This window comes from Perca flavescens, chromosome 20 (genome assembly GCF_004354835.1).
Source record: "Perca flavescens isolate YP-PL-M2 chromosome 20, PFLA_1.0, whole genome shotgun sequence".
In the NCBI taxonomy this organism is placed as follows: domain Eukaryota; kingdom Metazoa; phylum Chordata; class Actinopteri; order Perciformes; family Percidae; genus Perca; species Perca flavescens.
The window spans coordinates 27,485,946-27,504,473 of record NC_041350.1 but is presented as its reverse complement, the minus strand read 5'-3'; the positions used below and the strand labels follow the sequence as shown (position 1 = coordinate 27,504,473).

At 42.4% G+C, this 18,528-nt stretch overlaps 1 protein-coding gene across 1 annotated transcript in view; it reads left to right on the top strand.

The window, feature by feature from the left end:
- The first annotated feature begins 394 nt into the window (after positions 1 to 394).
- eif2ak3 (eukaryotic translation initiation factor 2-alpha kinase 3) overlaps positions 395 to 18,528 on the top strand; it is a 34,851-nt gene continuing 16,717 nt past the window's right edge. The window contains exons 1-2 of the mRNA XM_028566223.1: positions 395 to 1,084; positions 11,090 to 11,219. Coding sequence (XP_028422024.1) covers positions 777 to 1,084; positions 11,090 to 11,219 — 438 coding nt within the window. The 5' untranslated portion in view covers positions 395 to 776. The remainder of the gene's footprint in view (positions 1,085 to 11,089; positions 11,220 to 18,528) is intronic.

The following is an 18,528-nucleotide window of genomic DNA, read 5'->3' as shown; positions in this document are numbered from 1 at the left end:
GTAATAATGGTTTGTTTATTCGAAAGTGAGAAAATAAAACTCGTGACCAGGAAATGTACATATGATCATGAGAGCCACGTTGATGCTTCTATGTCGGCTGTCTTGACAACTACTCGTGAATGACAGCTGAAATACCAAATCTAGTGCTGACGTTTAGTCACGAGTTTATAAATAGACCAATAGCGTTGCTGCTTATCGACTCTGTCTTTCTTATTGAACGGACGGTGCCACATCCCACCAATCATATATCCGCAACAGGATTCGCCATCGGGGATTTTTTTGCGTCACCTTTTGGTCCCGTTGTGTGCCAGACGCCAGTGCGCCTGCGTCGTTTTGACAAACCTAGGATTAGCCAATGAAGTGGACTGTTTGGGGGGGCTGGAACAGTTTGAGCCCGCCTTTTTGAGTGACGGCTCTCTTATTCAATCGCATTCTGCTTAGTATGCGAGTATACATGATTGACAGCAAACGGCGCAATGAGAGACGGTTACATTAATTTTTAACGAATGTAGGGATTTTACTGTCCAATCCTCGTGTAGAAACAAGGCGGGGCTTAGCGTTACCAAGGCAAGTCTTGTGTGAAGTATAAAGGGAATAACATGGTGTCCCAGTGGCTGTTTATGTTTACTTAAAGAACAGAAGGGCGTTTTGCAAGACACAACGGAGTTTTCTTTGTAGTTACAGTTTTTTATTTTGCACTTTAACTTTTTCATGTTAAGATTTACAAGGCCAGTGGCGTGTAAATCTCATATTTCACTAATGTGCCAGTCTTACAAATGGAAAGGGGGCTTCACTTTGGAAACGTGAGCATTTCCCTGGTGCTCCTGCTGTTGCTGAAAGCGCTCATCGGATTCGGGACTTCGCAAGCTCAAGGCTCCGCCATCGGGAGGGAGCCGCAGTCCGCCACCCGGGGCTCAGGTTCGACCTCGGGGGAAGATGGTGCAAGAGTCATGGAGCGGGGCTTGGAGAACGTTAGCCCCCCGGTTATTGTAGCTGACGTTACCATTGAGGATGACGATAACGGTTCGGCTGGGGAGACCGACGAATCATATGGAGAAAGTAAAGGAAACGTCCAACCGACAAGGTATTTTTTTTTAAATGGTTAAAGTTAACAGACCGCTAGCAGCTAGACACCCATTATCGGACACTTGCAGTTTTGACACGCGTGTTTCACACTTGCAAAATATGGACGACCTCTATAAAAGACAAACAAACAAAATGAAAGCATGAAAAACTCTCTTTTTCATTTAACTAGCTAGTTAGCTATAACGTTAACGCGTTGATCACTGTCTCGTCCTTTGGACGCATGCTATGTATTGCTTCGCCTCGGTACTGCACTCAAAACTTGTTGTGGATGTGATTGCGTATGTTCCCTCCGACTCCTACATCTCGTTAAACCAGTTTTGTCGCTGCTCACCTACTCGTATTTATGATATATTGTCGTAGAATAAATATTAAGCGGTGGCAGCGAGCTGTCAGAGTACAAAAACACACTGTTGACGACTGAGTTTGACTTCGTGTCGGATAACAGGCGCAGATTCGATTCGATTAAAGTTTGGACAGTTTCCTGTGTACTTTTCGCAAAGTACACCGAAAAAAAACCACGCGACAGTCATATGTGGTTAACTTGAACGAGCTACTTTTTAAGGTATTATTTGAGATTATTTCGTCTACTGTCTGTACAGTCCATTCGGCTTGGCATGTCCGGGCTAAACGCCCTGCTTGCAGTTCATCGACCCAGAAAGTCCCCTGCGCACTGACCGCAGGCTGTTAGCGTGAAGCTGTCACGTTTCGTGAACTGTCATGTCTTGGTTGTTATTTGGGCTTGTCGGAAGTTGTATTAATAGAGAATATGTGTATATATGCATATTAACTAACTGGACATACAGGTAACGTTAGAATCATGCTCTCTGACCGAGAGTCCACAAATCTGAAAAGTTCCAAACCGCAGTTTATGTGCTAAATAAACAAGAAGAGCGGTGTGATGGGCAGGACCCTGCCTGATTTTGTTTCCGGGGCTTCTTATCCACATTCACCCAGTCAGTTTGCCCATTTTCCATTCATTGTCATATACAGGAATCACATCACATTACATGAAGGGAACATTCCTATAATCACTTAACAACAGAGATACCATCATCTTACCACCCGCCGCTCATCTCCTCCTGTCAGGAGATCTTAGCTGAGAAAAGCAAAGTGTGAACAAAGTACCAGGCTGTTTATTTAATTAACCACAGTTAATTGGGAAGCGATCATGACATGTACAGTATGTTGCAATGTGTAATTCAAAGGCAAAGTGGCTCTGCAGGGCAAGAAAAAAGATGTCATGCCCTATCCAAAGTGTCTGACTTGACATGTTGAGACGCTGCCTGGGCGCACGGATCTGTTGTTATTTAACAGAGCAGGAATGGCTGAGTGGACTTTCTTGTTATCGTCCGTGGTTAGGACATTTGTCTTGGACATAAACTGAAAGCAGTTGTTGTAAATGAAAAGCAAACGTGCGATAGGTGCTCCAGCTCTACTCAGGTACCAAGAACACAAATCAAACTTGACAAGTGCATATTATTATTTTATGACTGTTATGCAAAGGCGATGTCACTCAGCTGAGACAATCCCCAGGATCTTTATCAGTCAAAAGTGTACATTTTCACACACAGACCCCAACCCTGTCAGACCTGCTGTTGCTGCCCAAAGTGAGATGCGGTTGTTGGCGCAGTGGGTAGGGCATTGATTTAGTCTTCCTTGGTAAACAGTAGGTTTGACACCCATCTTAGATCTTTGGCGCAGTGTGTTCTTCAGGATGTTCCTTCTCTCTGCCATGCTATTCTTTTTATCTTTTAGTTTTACCAAGACCATTACAGATACTTTTGACTGGGATACAGCTTCCAGAATCATTCTTATTCCCGTGCCTTTTTCTTCGTTGAAGCCTATCAGGTCATTCACTAAATTATTCTCTGTGTAGTATTATACATGTGCCGTCTGCTTTTCAAGAGGAAGTTGGATTGAAGTCAGTCATAACATTGAACACATTGGAGTGGAACCTCTTGAGGTTTTTTGTAGCTTAATACTTAAACTTGCTGCTGCTTTATCTTCATGATGGTGAAAGCATCAGATATTAGTTCTTGTTATTTGGGATACCAAACAACCCCCGCTTTGTCACAACAGGGAGCCACTGAGCACACTGTGCAGTCAGTCCCATGAAGCTCAAGTCAAGAGGAATGGGTGTAATAAGTTGGCGTATATATGTTCTTTTGAGAAATCGAGTAAGACAGAGGAAAAAAACAAAAGTTGTTTTCACACGGTGTTCACCGGAATACAGTCGTGGTGTTCACCACTGCGCAGACAGGCAGGAAGTGGCTTGCTGTTTACACCCAGTGCACCACCAAGGACACCAGCTTACCAGGATATAAGTGATGGCAGAGTAACGGTGGTGTGAGGGCAACTTAAGATTCCTGCCTGTCCTCTGCAGTGCAGTATATGCAAGAGTAAATCTGAAGTTCTTGTCAGAACTCTGCTCTGATAAGAACTTCAGATTTACTCCTACTACTTACTACTTTTTGGGTAATATGTTTAGAATATATTGCCCATAGCATTAACAGTTTAAAGTATTCCTTCCTCTCTTTTGTTTTGGTTTATTATATTTAAGATATTCTAGAAATATTGAGCTCATCAAAGGTTATTTTTAGTACTTGTCTATTTGTGCAGAACCTAAGTAATAGCATTAAACTAAGTTTTTCACAATGCTGCCTCAGAGGGCATGACTGTGCACACCATCACAAAAACAAACTGTTAACAGTGATATGTAGAAGTCAATAAGATAAAGAATGAACAAAGATGGCAGATGCAGCAAGACTATAGAGGTGAATTATTCATTAACCAGCAGGTCTATAAAACAACAACAAATATATATGTTAAATATGACAAGGTAAGAAACAAATAAACTGTCCACTGAATACGGCGCTCAAAATGCATGAAAAATGTCTCAAGAATCAATTCCTCTGTAAAAAAAAGTTGTCACAGTACAGTAAACAAAACCCACGGAATGGTTGGTGTTGATAATAGAGCGTTTAAACATACAAAGTGATGACCGTGGACCTGGACTTAAAAAAAATAGAAAAGAAAATCAGCTATGGTCAAATTGAACACTTTTTGGAAAGTAATCACCTCTGTGTCTTATGATGAATCAGGCCAGCCTTTTAAAAACATATCGCCAATGGCGCTGTGTCGTGCGGCAGCCTGTTGCAGTAGCTCCTGGTGTGTATGTGGATTTGTGTGTGCGTGTGTGTTTTGTTTTAAATATTGTGTGTATTTTGTTCTAGTATATTTCTTGTATTTTTGGTTTGTGAGTATGTGTGTATGTCCTTGGTAACTTGCTACTTTTAACAGAGTAATTTCATCCAGTAAGTCTATCTATCTATCTATCTATCTATCTATCTATCTATCTATCTATCTATCTATCTATCTATCTATCTATTCTGTGACCTTTCAAGGCTCTACCTGCAGCTGCTGTTATCTCAACTCCCAAGTCAAACAGACAAGCTCATGTGGTGATAATAAGAATGTTAACACACCCTTAATCAACTTTACAGAGTCTCTATTTAAGTAGAGGGAAGTATCATGACCTTGTTCCTGACACAAAATCCAAACCAATGAACCCACTCCACCTTGGAAGATTTACTTTAATGCTTTGTTGATAATAGAACTCTCAAAGTCTGGGTCTCTTTGTGTTTTTAAAGAGAATGGATGAAGGGAAAAAAAAAAATAAAAAGCCCTTTTTATTTTCTTCCAAATTAGATTTTGGTGTGGAGCACTTCAAACACTCAGACTCTTGCAGACATTTCATGCGGACAGCTCGAGAATCAGTCAACGCTCAGATGGCAACATTCTTAAGTTTCTGTCAGTTTATTTTCTTCTTCTTTTTTTCTCATCCTCGTTCCCTCGTTCGCCCCTGTATCCTGTAATCTATAAATATTCTAGATGTTCGCTTTGATCCGGCCTTCAGTTGTGACGAAAGCTGCTGTTGTGTCAACTGACGGCTGTCACCTCCCTTGTAATGCTGCCATCTATATGTTACATACTCTGCTCTGGAGACTTGGTGTTACATCTGTCTCTGTGTGTGTGTGTGTTTGTGTGTGTGTGTAGTATGTGAATCATGCATGTGACGGCGCTGGCAGGTTTGATGCCTCCGCCAGCGAGTGCTCCATCGGGACCTCCAGCACCTTTAGGGAGCACTTGGAGGTGAGGTGAGAGAGGACAGTAGCTTTGTTGGAACCTGCCCCCCCCTCTGCCCCCCCCCTAAGGGCCCTGCAGCAGCAACAGCTCTTCTGGGCCGCCGTGCTTGCCGGCTGGCTCCCACCAGCCTACTGCTTAGCAACAGCCAATCCGCCAAGCCGGGCGACTTGTCCGCCAATTGTGTCGGAGAGACGGGGCTAGTGCTCAGAATTTGAGTTGGCCACATGGGTCTGGCTATAGTTAGGTAAAAGAGGAGGAGAAGTTTTTTTTTTTTTTTTTTTTGGGGGAGGGAGGAGAGTTCATATGCTTTTTTTTTTTTCTCTTACTTTGTTTCAGTAGTCCACTAACTGTAACCAGGGAGATGTTGTGGGTTTTTATAAATAGAAACTGTCCCCAAAATAACAGGTCAAGATGAAGATGATTGAACTCCCTCTGGGAAGTTTTTAATTGAGCACTTTGAGCTCAGTTTGTGTACAGCAGTTGTTTTACAATGGAGGGGTCTGAATGTTTACCTCTCGCTGCTAAACTCAGTGTCTACTCAAACAAGCTTGTATATTTTAATTCCTTAGGTAACCATATTTTTAATTCACGTCTGGTGCTATTTGTTTGTCTTCTTCAACTATTTCTTATTTGATTGCTCTCTGTAATAATGTTGAAGTTGTTGTCCCATCAGCAGAGGTTTATAAGCAAGAGGGGCTGATGCTGGGACGTGATGACCATAATGATGTCTTTGTCGCTGACTTCCTGACTCTCTCTGCACTTGATGAACACTCTCTCTGGGTTATAGAAGAGCTTGTGGCTCTTTTGACTAGATGTCTGCGTGTTTCCTAGCTGTGTGCCGTGCCATAAATGGTAACTACTTCTTGATAAAAGTGATTGCCAAACACTGTTGGTTTTTCAATGTGTTACCGAGAGGAATGAGTTTATTAGGTCAGTCAGCGGCTATTTCGGTAAGTCGGCAGGACCCATCCTGCAGCACTGCAGTATGGGTGGGGCAGAGGCAAAAAGGTGGGATACTCAGAGAGAGGGAGGGAGGGGAGGAGAAGAGAGGAGAGGAGAGGAGAGGATGGGATGAAAACAAGGAGTTAGCTGGTAGTTAGTAGGACCACGCTGTCTTGTTTTCACTCTCGATGGCTCCTCACTGCTTAGCAACAACGAATCAGATCCTCGGATCGGGGCTGCAGCCCAGCCAATCAGCTGCCAGGAGCGTGGCGCCATAGAGTTTGGATTTTACCACGTGTGAGATCAAATGGGTTGGAGAAGGGAGCAGGAGGGGAGAGTGTGAGAGAGAGAGAGAGAGAGAGAGAGAGGGTGATGGTGATGGCAACGCTTTTAAATGGTGTGTTTTTTTTTTATGCTAGTACTAGAAGTTTTTTATTTATTTTTTAACCACACCCTTTGCTCTCTGCTGCTGCGGTGGTCTGCTGCAGTGGCCCTGATGGATGTGAGGTTGATTTTGTTTTTTTAAAAAGGAGACTGCATCTCGCAGGTCTGTCACTCAAGTCCTCATTAATACGGCTTCAGCTGCTGTGACAAAAACCTCAAAAAAACAATTAGCACCTGATTATTCAACAAGGTTTAGAGGACAGTTATATAAACATTCAAGTCCCATTAAACTGTGTTTAAATGCAGCTTTTATGTCATCTGTGATTAGTAATCTGACTTCTTTTTTTTTTAACCGGGACATTTAATCTAGTCTTACTGCAAGTGTTCATTTATTTTAGGCATATGTTAGGCACATGGGAACACATTCATGTTCAAACAAATCCCAGTTTCTGCTGTGCTGTGCCAACTGCCTTTTAATATCCTGAATTAAATGATGGGATTACCACATTAAAGCATTTCAATGTACGTACCCAGGTTACTGGTGTGTGTTTTTCTTTCATTATTATTCTGAATCGAGACATTTTAAAACATTATCTGTAAGAATGTGCACAGTGTGCACACCCCCCCCCCCCTCCTGCTGATGCAGCTGGTGGTGCTGGGTGCGGCCGGCTCAGAGCTGCATCCATAACTTTCTCCCCACGTGCTTCCCCGTGTTCTCGTATTTTTGTTCTGCCTCTCGGTGGCCGCGCGGCAGCACAACTCCACAACTCCAGCGTGCATCCAGGCTGCTCGCTGTTGCATGGTTACAGGCAGTCCCGCTCTGCCATTGGCTCCGAGTCTGCGGAGTTGCCCACCCATTGGCTAAGCAAAGGAGAAAAGCGGTGCTTCCATTGGCTGCTGCGAAGTGGAAGGCTGTTATGATTGGTGCGGCTCGACGGCTCTCGCTCCTTGGAGACTTGGCCTGTGTAAACATCCTGGTTGCTTCTTTCAATGGAGTGTGTTTACCAGCAGCTTGTGTGTGCGTGTGTGTGTGTGTGCGTGTGTGTGTGTGTGTGCGTGTGTAGACTGAGGCTGAGTGTCTCTGAGGAGCAGAGAGTCTGGTGAGAGCGAGGCTAATTGGCTCCCTGCTCCGCCATACGCTTTGTGATTGAAGAGACGCTCTGCACTATTATGACACTTTGACAGCATTACGGGCAAGGACACTAACAGCCCTCAGTGTGTTGGCAGCTTCACCACTTTCCCTCCTTTCTCCCTCTTCGTTCTCCATTCCTACGTCTTCTTCAGTGCCTCAGTCGGCGGCAGCAGCCCCACAGGCTACATGTTATCCCTTTGGTGACGAGCAGAGCAGCAGTGTCTCGGGGCTCAGACGTGGAAAATAAATGATACAGTAGGGCTGTTTGTTTTGTTTGAGTTGGTTTTATTGTTCGGTTTAGTACTATTTTTATAGCTACTCTCTTCCCCCCCCCCACCCTTCCCTTCCCTTCCCTTCCTCCACGGCTCGTTTTCTCCATTACCATCATGATACCTAAGTTGTAGACTTAAGTGCCCCCAACCCCCTCTCTGCTCCTTCTTATCCTTTATCTGGAGTACAAAGAGTCCACACAAGCCTTTGATCTCCCTCCGAATGAAATTCTTCTATCTCTCGCGCGCCCTGTTTCCATCTCTGAAGTTGAACTTGATGCTCTCGGTGACTTCTGCCTCACTTCTACATTCACAGCATGACTTGGAGGGGGCGGGGCCGGCCGAGCGGAGTCCGCCAAAAGCTGCCACCCTCTCAGAGCGCCGACTGCTTAGCAACAACCAATCAGCCTAATATTTTTGGCAGGGTCTCGCAGCCAATCGAGAGGGTGAGAACGGGCTTTAGCGCTCCGTTTTGATTGGTGGCTGAGAGGAAAAACAATGTTTTTCTTAGTACTCTACACTTGAGTGCTAGTGGCGATGCTGATAATGCTAAAAGCAGATTTGGGGAGATAATCTTGGCTTTGATGGGGCTGAGAGACACATGGCTCATTACTGTTAAGTGATCCTATTTGCATTTTTATGCAAACTTCCAAAAACCAGTTGAGCTGAACAAAACTAGCTGGTCCAGAGCAGCACGTGTAACTCCCCTGTGAATGTGTGAAGGACTACATTGAAACAGAAGGAGAAACCTTCCTAAAATTGATTTGCACCCTCTGAAACAATCAATTTCTTAGTTTTCCTAAGGCTTAAACATCGTCGAACATGCTCCTTCCCCTTCATGACTGAAGAGTGTTCGATAAGTGAGATCAATAAGGGATTATATCTAGTCAGAAGCAATTCACCTGCTCAGTCTAAATGATGGATGGCACAGGTGATGAAAATAACACTCTGCTTTGTTGACAGCTCTTAGGCTGCGCGTAAATAAAGGGAGATGAATTTCATTGTTTGAGCTGTAAAAGTATAACACTGTCTCTTCCCTCAGCAACTGCTGTGTAGTTGCCCTCGAGGGAGGCAGTTAAAACCCCACATGCCCCAGTGGCCAATAGTGGGAAGCTGGTTGGGTCCCAGCTGTGTGGATGTGAAGCAGTGGGTGCTCAGTTCCGGCGTGTGTGTGTGTGTGTGTGTGTGTGTGTGTGTGTGTGTGTTAAATAAAGCTAAAAGCCCCGTTGACAGCATCTCCTCTAGACAGATACAAATCAATAGTCAGGAGGTGGCCCCTGCCATAGCTCAGGACATGATTGACAAGCAATGCGGCAAAACCCTTAAGAGTTAGGCAGAGGGTTGGGCTGGATGTCTCGATTCACTCAACTCACTTAGACTGTTTTTAGCCTGGAGTTACTAGATGAACTAGAATCTTGCTGTGGAGGAAAAGAGGAATAAAACTCATTTTGAGAATTTGTACTTAACCACTGATGGAGAAAATCCCTTCACCGAGTAAATGTTTGTTGGTAGAGCTACAGAATTAATTGGGGGGCGGGACAACTGAAATCTAAAAATCCATCACCACAATTATGTAAAACATCTCATTTCTCAGAGGTAAAGTGCTCACTGGTGCTGTGAGAAATATGTTGCCCATACATCATCTAAGGGAAAACTCTTCCAACTGCTGCATCTCATTACACCCCCACTCACACACACACACACACACACACACACACACTTTTATTTTTAGCTTCTCACTGTGTCTCTGCCAACAATACCTCAGAATGAAATATGCGGAAAATATGTCCACTTTATTTTTGAAATAACAGTATGAATTTTCTTTTTGTGCCTAAACTCTGTAAAGGTGAAATTACGCACAATTTGGTTGTTTTCTTAACAGCAATGATATGGCATTTTTCTCTGAGCTGTCAGGGCAGTCGAGACAATATTTGTGAACACTAATTTTCTGCTAATGTTGGAGAGCTCAGAAAAAAGAAGAAATGTTGAATCCAATGCCCCTGGACTTTTTTTTTTTTTTTTTTTTTTGTGGTTTTACATGTAAATGAGCCTAATGTAATGGCAGTATTAACAGCCTGAGAAAAGTATCCATGTCAAAGCCCCCTGTGTGCTCTAAACAGTCTCCGTTACCATCTGTTTCAGAGCATCACCAGTGTGCTCTTCCCATACCTGAGGTGCAGCAAACTGTTATGCCTTTCCTGAAGAAAAAAAAAGGGGGATAACAATATAGTCCACTTTTAATAAAACGATGACAAAAGAAAAGCTAATAATTTTCAGAGCTTGTAGAAATGAAGTCACCCTTGTCTGCCTGCCAGCTTATTCTTTCATTCTTTTGATTTTGAGACTAAATCTTAAACTCAGTCCCGGGGACAGTTAACATTAAAAGATGTTGAAAATGTGTGAGTAAATGGGGGGAAAAAAGTGTGTTGTGAGTAATAAACTATACTCGATCAATCTAGTTTTTTCTCACTCACCTCAAGCTCTTTAAACAGAGTTTGCAGTTCTTGTAACCCATGTCTCTGTTTTATGGAAATAAGTTTCTATGTGTGGGATGTCTGGTCAGGTTTGATGATCCTCAGGTCTGCTCCCGTCTTTAACCACCATGCCTCCCGTACTAGCTGACAGGACGGGGTTTGTCATGGCACAGGTGTGCTGTTGGCTGCAGTTGAAGGGCACCCTGATTTGCAAAATAAGGTTGAGGACTAGAGGGGGGGAAAGACAACATCTGCACCCCCGCCTAACAATTCTTCGCCCTTTAGTGTCTTGTATTTGACTGCATTAAACATAAACCCCCACTGTGAAGATAGGACAACAGTGTATTTTTTTGTTTTCATTCAAAAATCTTTTTAAAAGACAATTTTATTACTGAGCTCTTTTAGACAATAAAATTAAAAGCAAACTATTCTTTTTGATAAAAAAGAATAAATGGAAAGTTGGAATTTTCAAAATAAAGGCACATCTTAAGACGATGATGTGTAATCGATATTTTCCCTTTGCATCGATGCTATTGGATGGTTAAACGTTGAATCGATATTGTTACGCTCTTATGCCACAGTGTGTGAAGCTGCGATAAGTTTCTCGAAATCCTTATTTTGGACAGTGTGCTGAAGTCTTTGTGTTGTGTCCACAGGTCTCTTGTGATCATCAGTACCCTGGATGGGCGGATCTCGGCTCTGGATCCACACAACCAGGGCAGGAAGCAGTGGGACCTAGATGTGGGCTCAGGGTGCCTGGTGTCGTCCAGCCTCAGCAAACCTGAGGTAGACCAACCTTTTGCATTATGTTAGTGAATGGTAATGCAATCAAAATCTAGATTTATTGCCCTTTACTTCACCATAACAAATATGCCACTCCATGTGTAATCATTTAAATAATCCAGATTGGTAGACTAAAACTATAAAGAGCACCTTTTTATTGAAACGATGCGTAAAAATACAGAGTCAACCACAGCCCTTTAAGCAGGTTAAGATCTACCAGAAGATGAAAAAGTCTATTTTGTGAGGTTAAGGATGCCTCATAACAAACACCGTCCCTCGTGGCTTTCTTTCCGTCGACAGTAAGACCAATAAGTGAACTCTGTGCACTTTAAATAGTCAACCAAGGGTTGCTGTTGCTTACATTCATCTCATGTACACACATACCCAAGACATACTGTACACCCCCACATAAATCTTGGAGTAGTTGTTTTGCCTGGAGGATTAGCCTCTTTGTTGACTGTGGTGGTTTACAGATTACAAGCGCAGCAAGACCCTCGTCTCTACATGCATACAGAAGCTTAAACCGCCCACACCGACACGCTGAAAGTGAAGTGTAGCCCAAACGCGGCTCTCCCAGATACATACTAGACGCGTTCATGGTTTACTTTGATGTGGACTCGCTCTGTGTGAGAGTTTTGCCTGAGGGGAAGAAGCCTCTGATACTAACAAAGGTCTGGGTGGCTGCTGAGATCAGTTTAATGTTTGTCTGCTGCTGTTGGTGAGGCGTGCTTGATTTGAATGAACTCTCTGGCTCGGTCATATAAATAAGTTTCGGCCTTATTAGTCTGGTATAACAAACAAAAAATAATCTAGAACCAGTTCATGAAGTTTAACTTCTTTCGACAGGTTGGCATTTTCCAGGAAAAGAAACCTTTGCTCATAGGTTCTGCTGTATTATTTGTTTCCCATGGAGTGATTGTTAAGACTCAATCAGCGGTGGGTATCAAAGATAGCCCATTCTGTTTGATCAACCGGTCAAATGAAATAAAGAGCAATAAGGGCTTGGCTATATAAAAAATGTGAATAAAATGAAAGAAGGAAATAAGCTGTTCCTGCTGACCTACAGCAATCCAAATATAGCAACTTTAGGGTTACTCACTATAGAAGAATGTGATTCAAGTGTTTAAGAACCTCCCATATTAGTGGGTGAATTGGTTCCTAACTATGTGCCATTCAGCCTGAAAAGTCTGCGTCTTTGCATCCCAGCGCACTAAACTACAGCAGCGAAGGTCACTGATTAGCAAACCTACAATTAGAAGGAGGGAAGTAATCACTGAATTCAGCTGTTGTAGTGTGGGTTGGAATAATAAAAAAAAAAACTTGCTTCCTGATGGCGCATTGCTGAAAACTGCTGTGTTTGAGATTTTCGAAAATAAGAATTCATGAACCTTTTGTCTCGGGTCTTCAGAGGTTATGTTGTGCAGAACCCCTAAAGGTTCCTCAGAGCACTGGAAGTTTAATACAGTAGAGGCTGAGCTTCTCCACTCAGAATGTAAATTTGACCTTGAATATAAAGTTGCGCCCCGCTCTATATTACCTGCTGAATTACGAGATATCACATTTATATGGGAACTGCAGGTTCCCATGCTGTCAGTGGAAGGATACTATGATTCTTTATGGTCAGATCAAAGTCTTCAACTCGCTTATAAATCACTTTAAGTTTTTTTTTTTTGAGCTTGAGTTTTTCTTAGTTCACAGAAAATTGACTTCTCCGAGATTCAAAGTGCGTTTTTCCCCCAATGTCAGTTTGTTTTTCGTATATGGACACATGCACGTACATACTTATAACAGGCAGTAGTGTAGAAAGTCATACAACAAAGATACTTTTCTGGACAGTGACTCAATTAAAAGTGAAAGTCACTCATTATGACCCCACTGATAATATAATCAAAGCAAACCTACATTTGCTCAAACATATTTTTCTCTCCCTGGAAATGTAGAGGTTAAACTGAAATAATTCAAATACTTTTTTGGGAGACATTTAGTGTTTAAAAGTGATTTGTCCGACAGGTGTTGTTTTCCATATTTAAATCTAAATTTTAATTTTTTTTATTTTGTAGCAAATAGCGTAGCAAGAAGTTCTTACTAGAAAACGTAACAAATCAAGAGAAAATATTGTTAAACACCGAAACAAAGTATTTCGCTGCTACTGCTTGTCACAGCTGCTTTACAGTCTCTCTGAGGACATTGCGTTGTTTTTTTTTGCCTTTACATCTGTGTTCAGTGTGTGAGACCTTACAACAGTGTCAAAAACTTCATAGACAGACCCACATGTAGCATCATCCTTCAGTGTGCTCATGTTGTGACAGGTGTGTGTGTGTGTGTGTGTGTGTGTGTGTGTGTGTGTGTGTGTGTGTGTGTGTGTGTGTGTGTGTGTGTGTGTGTGTGTGTGTGTGTGTGTGTGTGTCTCCCTCCATCGGTGTTTTCACCTGTTGGCTTTCATTTGGCTGAAAGAGCGGAACGAGGAGAGATGCCTGTCAGCTCTGAACCCAGTGACTCGCTGTGACGTCATCTGTTATGGTCCTCACAGTGTTTGCTCGTGTGTGTGTGTTTTATGCGCATGTACTTTATGTAATTTCAAATTTAGTTCTGCCCTCTGTGCCCTCCGTTACCTGGGATGCCTGTCTGCTGTGTATGTGTGTATGGGAGGGGACGGGGGGCTGCCACTAGCTCCTACCACCACCACCCCCCACCTCTCCTTAGCGCTTAGCAACGGTTTCATTGGTGCATGCCGGATCCCTGAGACACCATTCTGCTCAGTGATTAGAGGCTAGGGGGGGCTGCCGCCGTGCCATTGGCTGGCCTCGACATGCCGGGGAGGAAACAGCCAGTCACCTGCTGCATCCTGCAGAGTATGTATTTGTGCCACCCTTTTATTTTTTTATTTTTTTGATGAAGGACAGCAGAGCCACAAACAGCATTGTCTGCAGAAAAGAACCCATCACTTCAAAAAGCCAACAGTCGCTCTGGGGTGTTACAAGGGGGGGTGAAGTAAGTAAGTGTGTGTGTGTGTGTGTGTGTGTGTGTGGGGGGGTCTTAGGGAATCAGTGCTAACGTGGAGTGAGTCATGCTGGGGGGGGCAGTTAAAGGGATGAAGGAGAATAGGGGGAGGTTGGGCGATTAGGGGAGGTGAGGTAATGCCTCAGACCAGGGATGATGTCATCACATAACAGACAATACAGACATGCTCACTCTGACATACATATACACACACACACACTCACACTCACATACCTCTGCTGGCACGCAGTGTGAATGAATGAACGAGGAGAGAATTTGATTGATAACTACACAATGACTAACGATTGATGGCCGTGCTGTGACTGATGACAAGCAATAATTCTTCTAGAGCGGCAAAGGGAATGATAAAAGGCCAGACGGGCAGTATTTTTGGCAGAAAGTCGGTCTTTCTTCCAGCCACTCTGATTTTATTTTGATAGTTTTTTTATTTTATATTTTCTCTCTCTCCCTCTCCCTCTCCCTCTCTCCCTCCCTCTCCCGCCTTTAAGTGGAGCAGTAGCCTTGTGGGCCAACAGTGGCACATTAGCGGCGCGCGAGAGCTGACACTGTTTGGCATGTTCTGAATCGTCAACAGCAACACACACACACACACACACACACACACACACACACGAATGCCTCCTTCATCCAAAAACAAACACTGTGTATAGAAATAGCATTTATAAAACATTAATAAAGATACAGTACTACAGATGAACTAATAATCATCATTGTATTGCACATATAGTGTTGATGCTAGAAAGTGCAAAGACACACATGTTAAACCCTGCAGCCTCAAAATAACTGACTGGCTCTGTTCTCAAAGTGCTAGTGGATCTTATTGTTAGAGGAAGGCGCACTCTCACATTTTTTTCAAAAAAGAAAAGAGGGTAAGACTTGAATGAGTCTGAGTTGTAGCTCCTAAAAAATGAATAGCCACAGGACACACAAGGAGAGTGGAAATGTTTGTGCTGTCACAGTCAGTATTTTACTTCATTTAGAGTTTTTCTTTTAGGGGGTAGGCTCTTTTGAATCTTTTATTTTAAATATTCTCTAAAAGTTGAAAATGTAAAAGCCCTTTCCCGTTTTTGTTTTTCAAAGTTTGTCTTTTGTTTTCAAGATGCAGCAAAAGTATGAACAACAAACAAAGACATAAAAAAACCCAGATCAGGGACGGGTCACTGATCATCATTTTATACACTGCTCATCAAGGAATACCTTTAATTTGCTTTGATGTTTTCTTTTTATTAAAGAAAGGGTTTGTAAAAAAGACCTCCTTTTCCTCAAACCTTATTTCTTTCTGGAATACTGTGCATCTACAAATTCTGAATAATTAACTCGAGCAGATTTCCATTTTAATGAAATACATTTCCTCAGCAATAGCTAGCAGGATTTCTGTAAGCTTCATGGCATGAGTACACTAAGATTTAAATTAGTAAATGTACCCAACAGACATACGGTCTGGTGGGTAAGTAATAACATCTCAGATTATATTGTAGTCGGATGCCAAAATTCATAAAATGTATGACATGGTAATCTCTAATCCACACTCCCAAAAAATGAGTTTAGCATTAGATCTATAGGTATGCAGTGTGAATGGGGAACATAAAGTTCATTCCAAAAAAAAAAGTATTTGATGAATGTATATCTGTAGTCGAGTGTAGAAGTAATAGCAAAAATTTTCGTCTGGATTTGTCCACGTCAAATAATATTATTATTAAAAAACAGAAATTGTAATTTTTTTAAACCTTGTTTTTGAGGGCTTTTATTGCCTTTTATTACAGGGTTTCTGTGGGGTCATTAACATTTTTTTTCCAAAATGTTAGCCCTTAAAAAGTTTTAAATCCACTGAAGTATTGTGTTCTAGGTCTTAAATCATTTTGAACAGGTTTTAATTTTCATACATCCGTCTAACGCTACCTCTAATGCTCTTTTGAAATATTTTTCTTTTATTATTATTATTCTGTGGTGTTGTAGTTGTTTCTTTTGCTCGTCCAAATATAATTTGCTTTATGTGTACAGATTATTATTACCCTGTGTCGCTTTTATTCAATTTGAATACATTTATTTACTTTGCAGGTACTTTTGTGACTCTGCATTTTGTTGAACTTTTATGTATTATGATATAGGTCTTAATTGTCATTCGTAATGGTCTTAAAAAGGTCTTAAAAAGTCTTAAATTTGACTTTGTAAAACCTGCAGAAACCCTGTATTAGAGAGAGTGCTGAAAGGGGGGGAGAGAGGGGGGATGACACCCAGCAAAGGAATGTGATTCAGACCTCCGGCATCCTGTGCGCTGCCACGGAGGAGTACGCCTATATGGGGCGCACGCTCTACTGGGTGAGCAAGAGGTCACCCCAACATTTTATATTTTTAAAAAAAGGTCATATTAGGGAACTTTTACTGCCTTCTTTGATGACGTCCACCATAAAGACGGCTTTATCTTTTAAGAGCAAAGTAAATATGCAAAGTGAATCATCCTACAGTACAGTACATGCCACAAACCACTCTACAAACTCATTCTACTACTCTGTGCTGACTTGAAATGGTTTTCAAGCCTTGTTTACTTAGTTCCATTAGATAAATGGTTGCTAATTCACCAGACGTCCCCTGCCAGCTAGAGCCAATAAGATGCTATTGTTGATAATGCACTGAAACAAGTTGGGAGAGGGGGTGTGAATAATTCAGCCTGCTTGGCATCAATCAGATCTACGTAACTTTTGACAACTTCTGTTTCTTCTCGTTCAGTTTGAACATTTGCTGATATAGTGTTTTATAGGGCAACGTGATAGATTGGTCAGGGGAGAAATGAGTGTAATGAAATCCCGAGTCTATGGGAGATCTAAGAAGTGATCCAGGATAGCTGGTGTTGGAACACTTTGCTGGATCAGAGATGGATTAAGGCATCAGGGGCAGGATGACTCATCCACAGCTGAGACGTTCCCCCTCTGCTGTAAACCTCTTTGCACCCCCCTCAGCCATACCAGCATGGTGTGATGGTGATGTGATGGTCACAACCCCCCTCCTCCTCCTCCTCCCCTCCCCTTTCACTTACTAAATTTATCCTCATCTTGAATCCAAACCACCCTCCTCCCTCGAAAAGAAATGACATCACCTCTGCTCCTGGCTCTGCTCTCTAGTAAATCATTCTGCCACACATTTCTCTCTCCTGGCATTTTGTTAATCCACCACAAAGCAACCACACTGACTTTGTTTTTTATTAAGTCCGATAGCATTTCCAATAGGAGGTGATTGACGGGTCACGGGTTCGACACCAGCAGCACCTGACGTGTCCATCCCTTTTTTGGAAGCGTCCATTTACGAGAGACGAGGAATCGCTAATGGGTCCAAATTCTGCTGTTATGTCAAGTTTGTTGAAAAGAGCGAGTCATACCTTGGAAATCCAAATAAGCAGATTTTTGATGACAGTCTTTGTATAATAACGACTGAAGTGCTCGAAGAAAACAAGTGTCCCTAACACCCCCTGACGAGCTAAAGCTGTGGAGGTCAAAGCAGGATTAGGCTCAGGTTTTTGCAATGATGTCATCCTTGCCTCACCAACCCCCCACACCGACAGTGAGCACCTAACAGCACACATACAGGAGCACACACGCACATTATGTTTTTTATAAAGATCCAGGTTAATTACTTAGGCTCTTAGTTGTGTAAGGGTCCCAAGCCTGTGGGTTGAGTCCAAGTGTGTGGGGCTAAAGCTGCTGTATGGGCGGATGTGTGTCGGCCAGGGTTGTCTGTGTGGGAAAGTGGTTTTGTGCCTGAACGATTGTCTGTCTGAGCTGAAGACGATATTTCAAACTGTAAAAGGTATTCCAGTAGGTTTAATGTGTTAGAAGCCATCGCCTCAGACAGAAGTAAAAAATTTGGAATACCTTTTTTCTTTTTTTTCTTTTTTTTTTGCCAAGGACAGCGTCCGGGGCAATTTTAGCGCCTTTGATAAGGGTGCACATCTGAACTTAACTAAAAAATAAAAATAAAAAGTCTGTGTTAATCTATTGAATCTAGATACCTAGATCATTCAGAAAAAAATTCTGAGCCATTTTCAGAAAATAGTGCTTGTCAGCCATTAGTCAAAATGGCATAAATCTCTCATTTTCAAAAAGTTATTGATACTGAATTTTGGAAATGTCTGCTTTTACATAAAGCATAAAAGTTTTCTCAGAATTGTTGGTGTCTTTCTAGTTACACATTTCAATGTTTCCCCTATCATGATGGTCCAATGATGTTATTCTTCTTAGCATAGTAGAATAACGTTTAAAAATCGCCCCCCGGACAGCACTGTTGAGCAGTGTGTCCT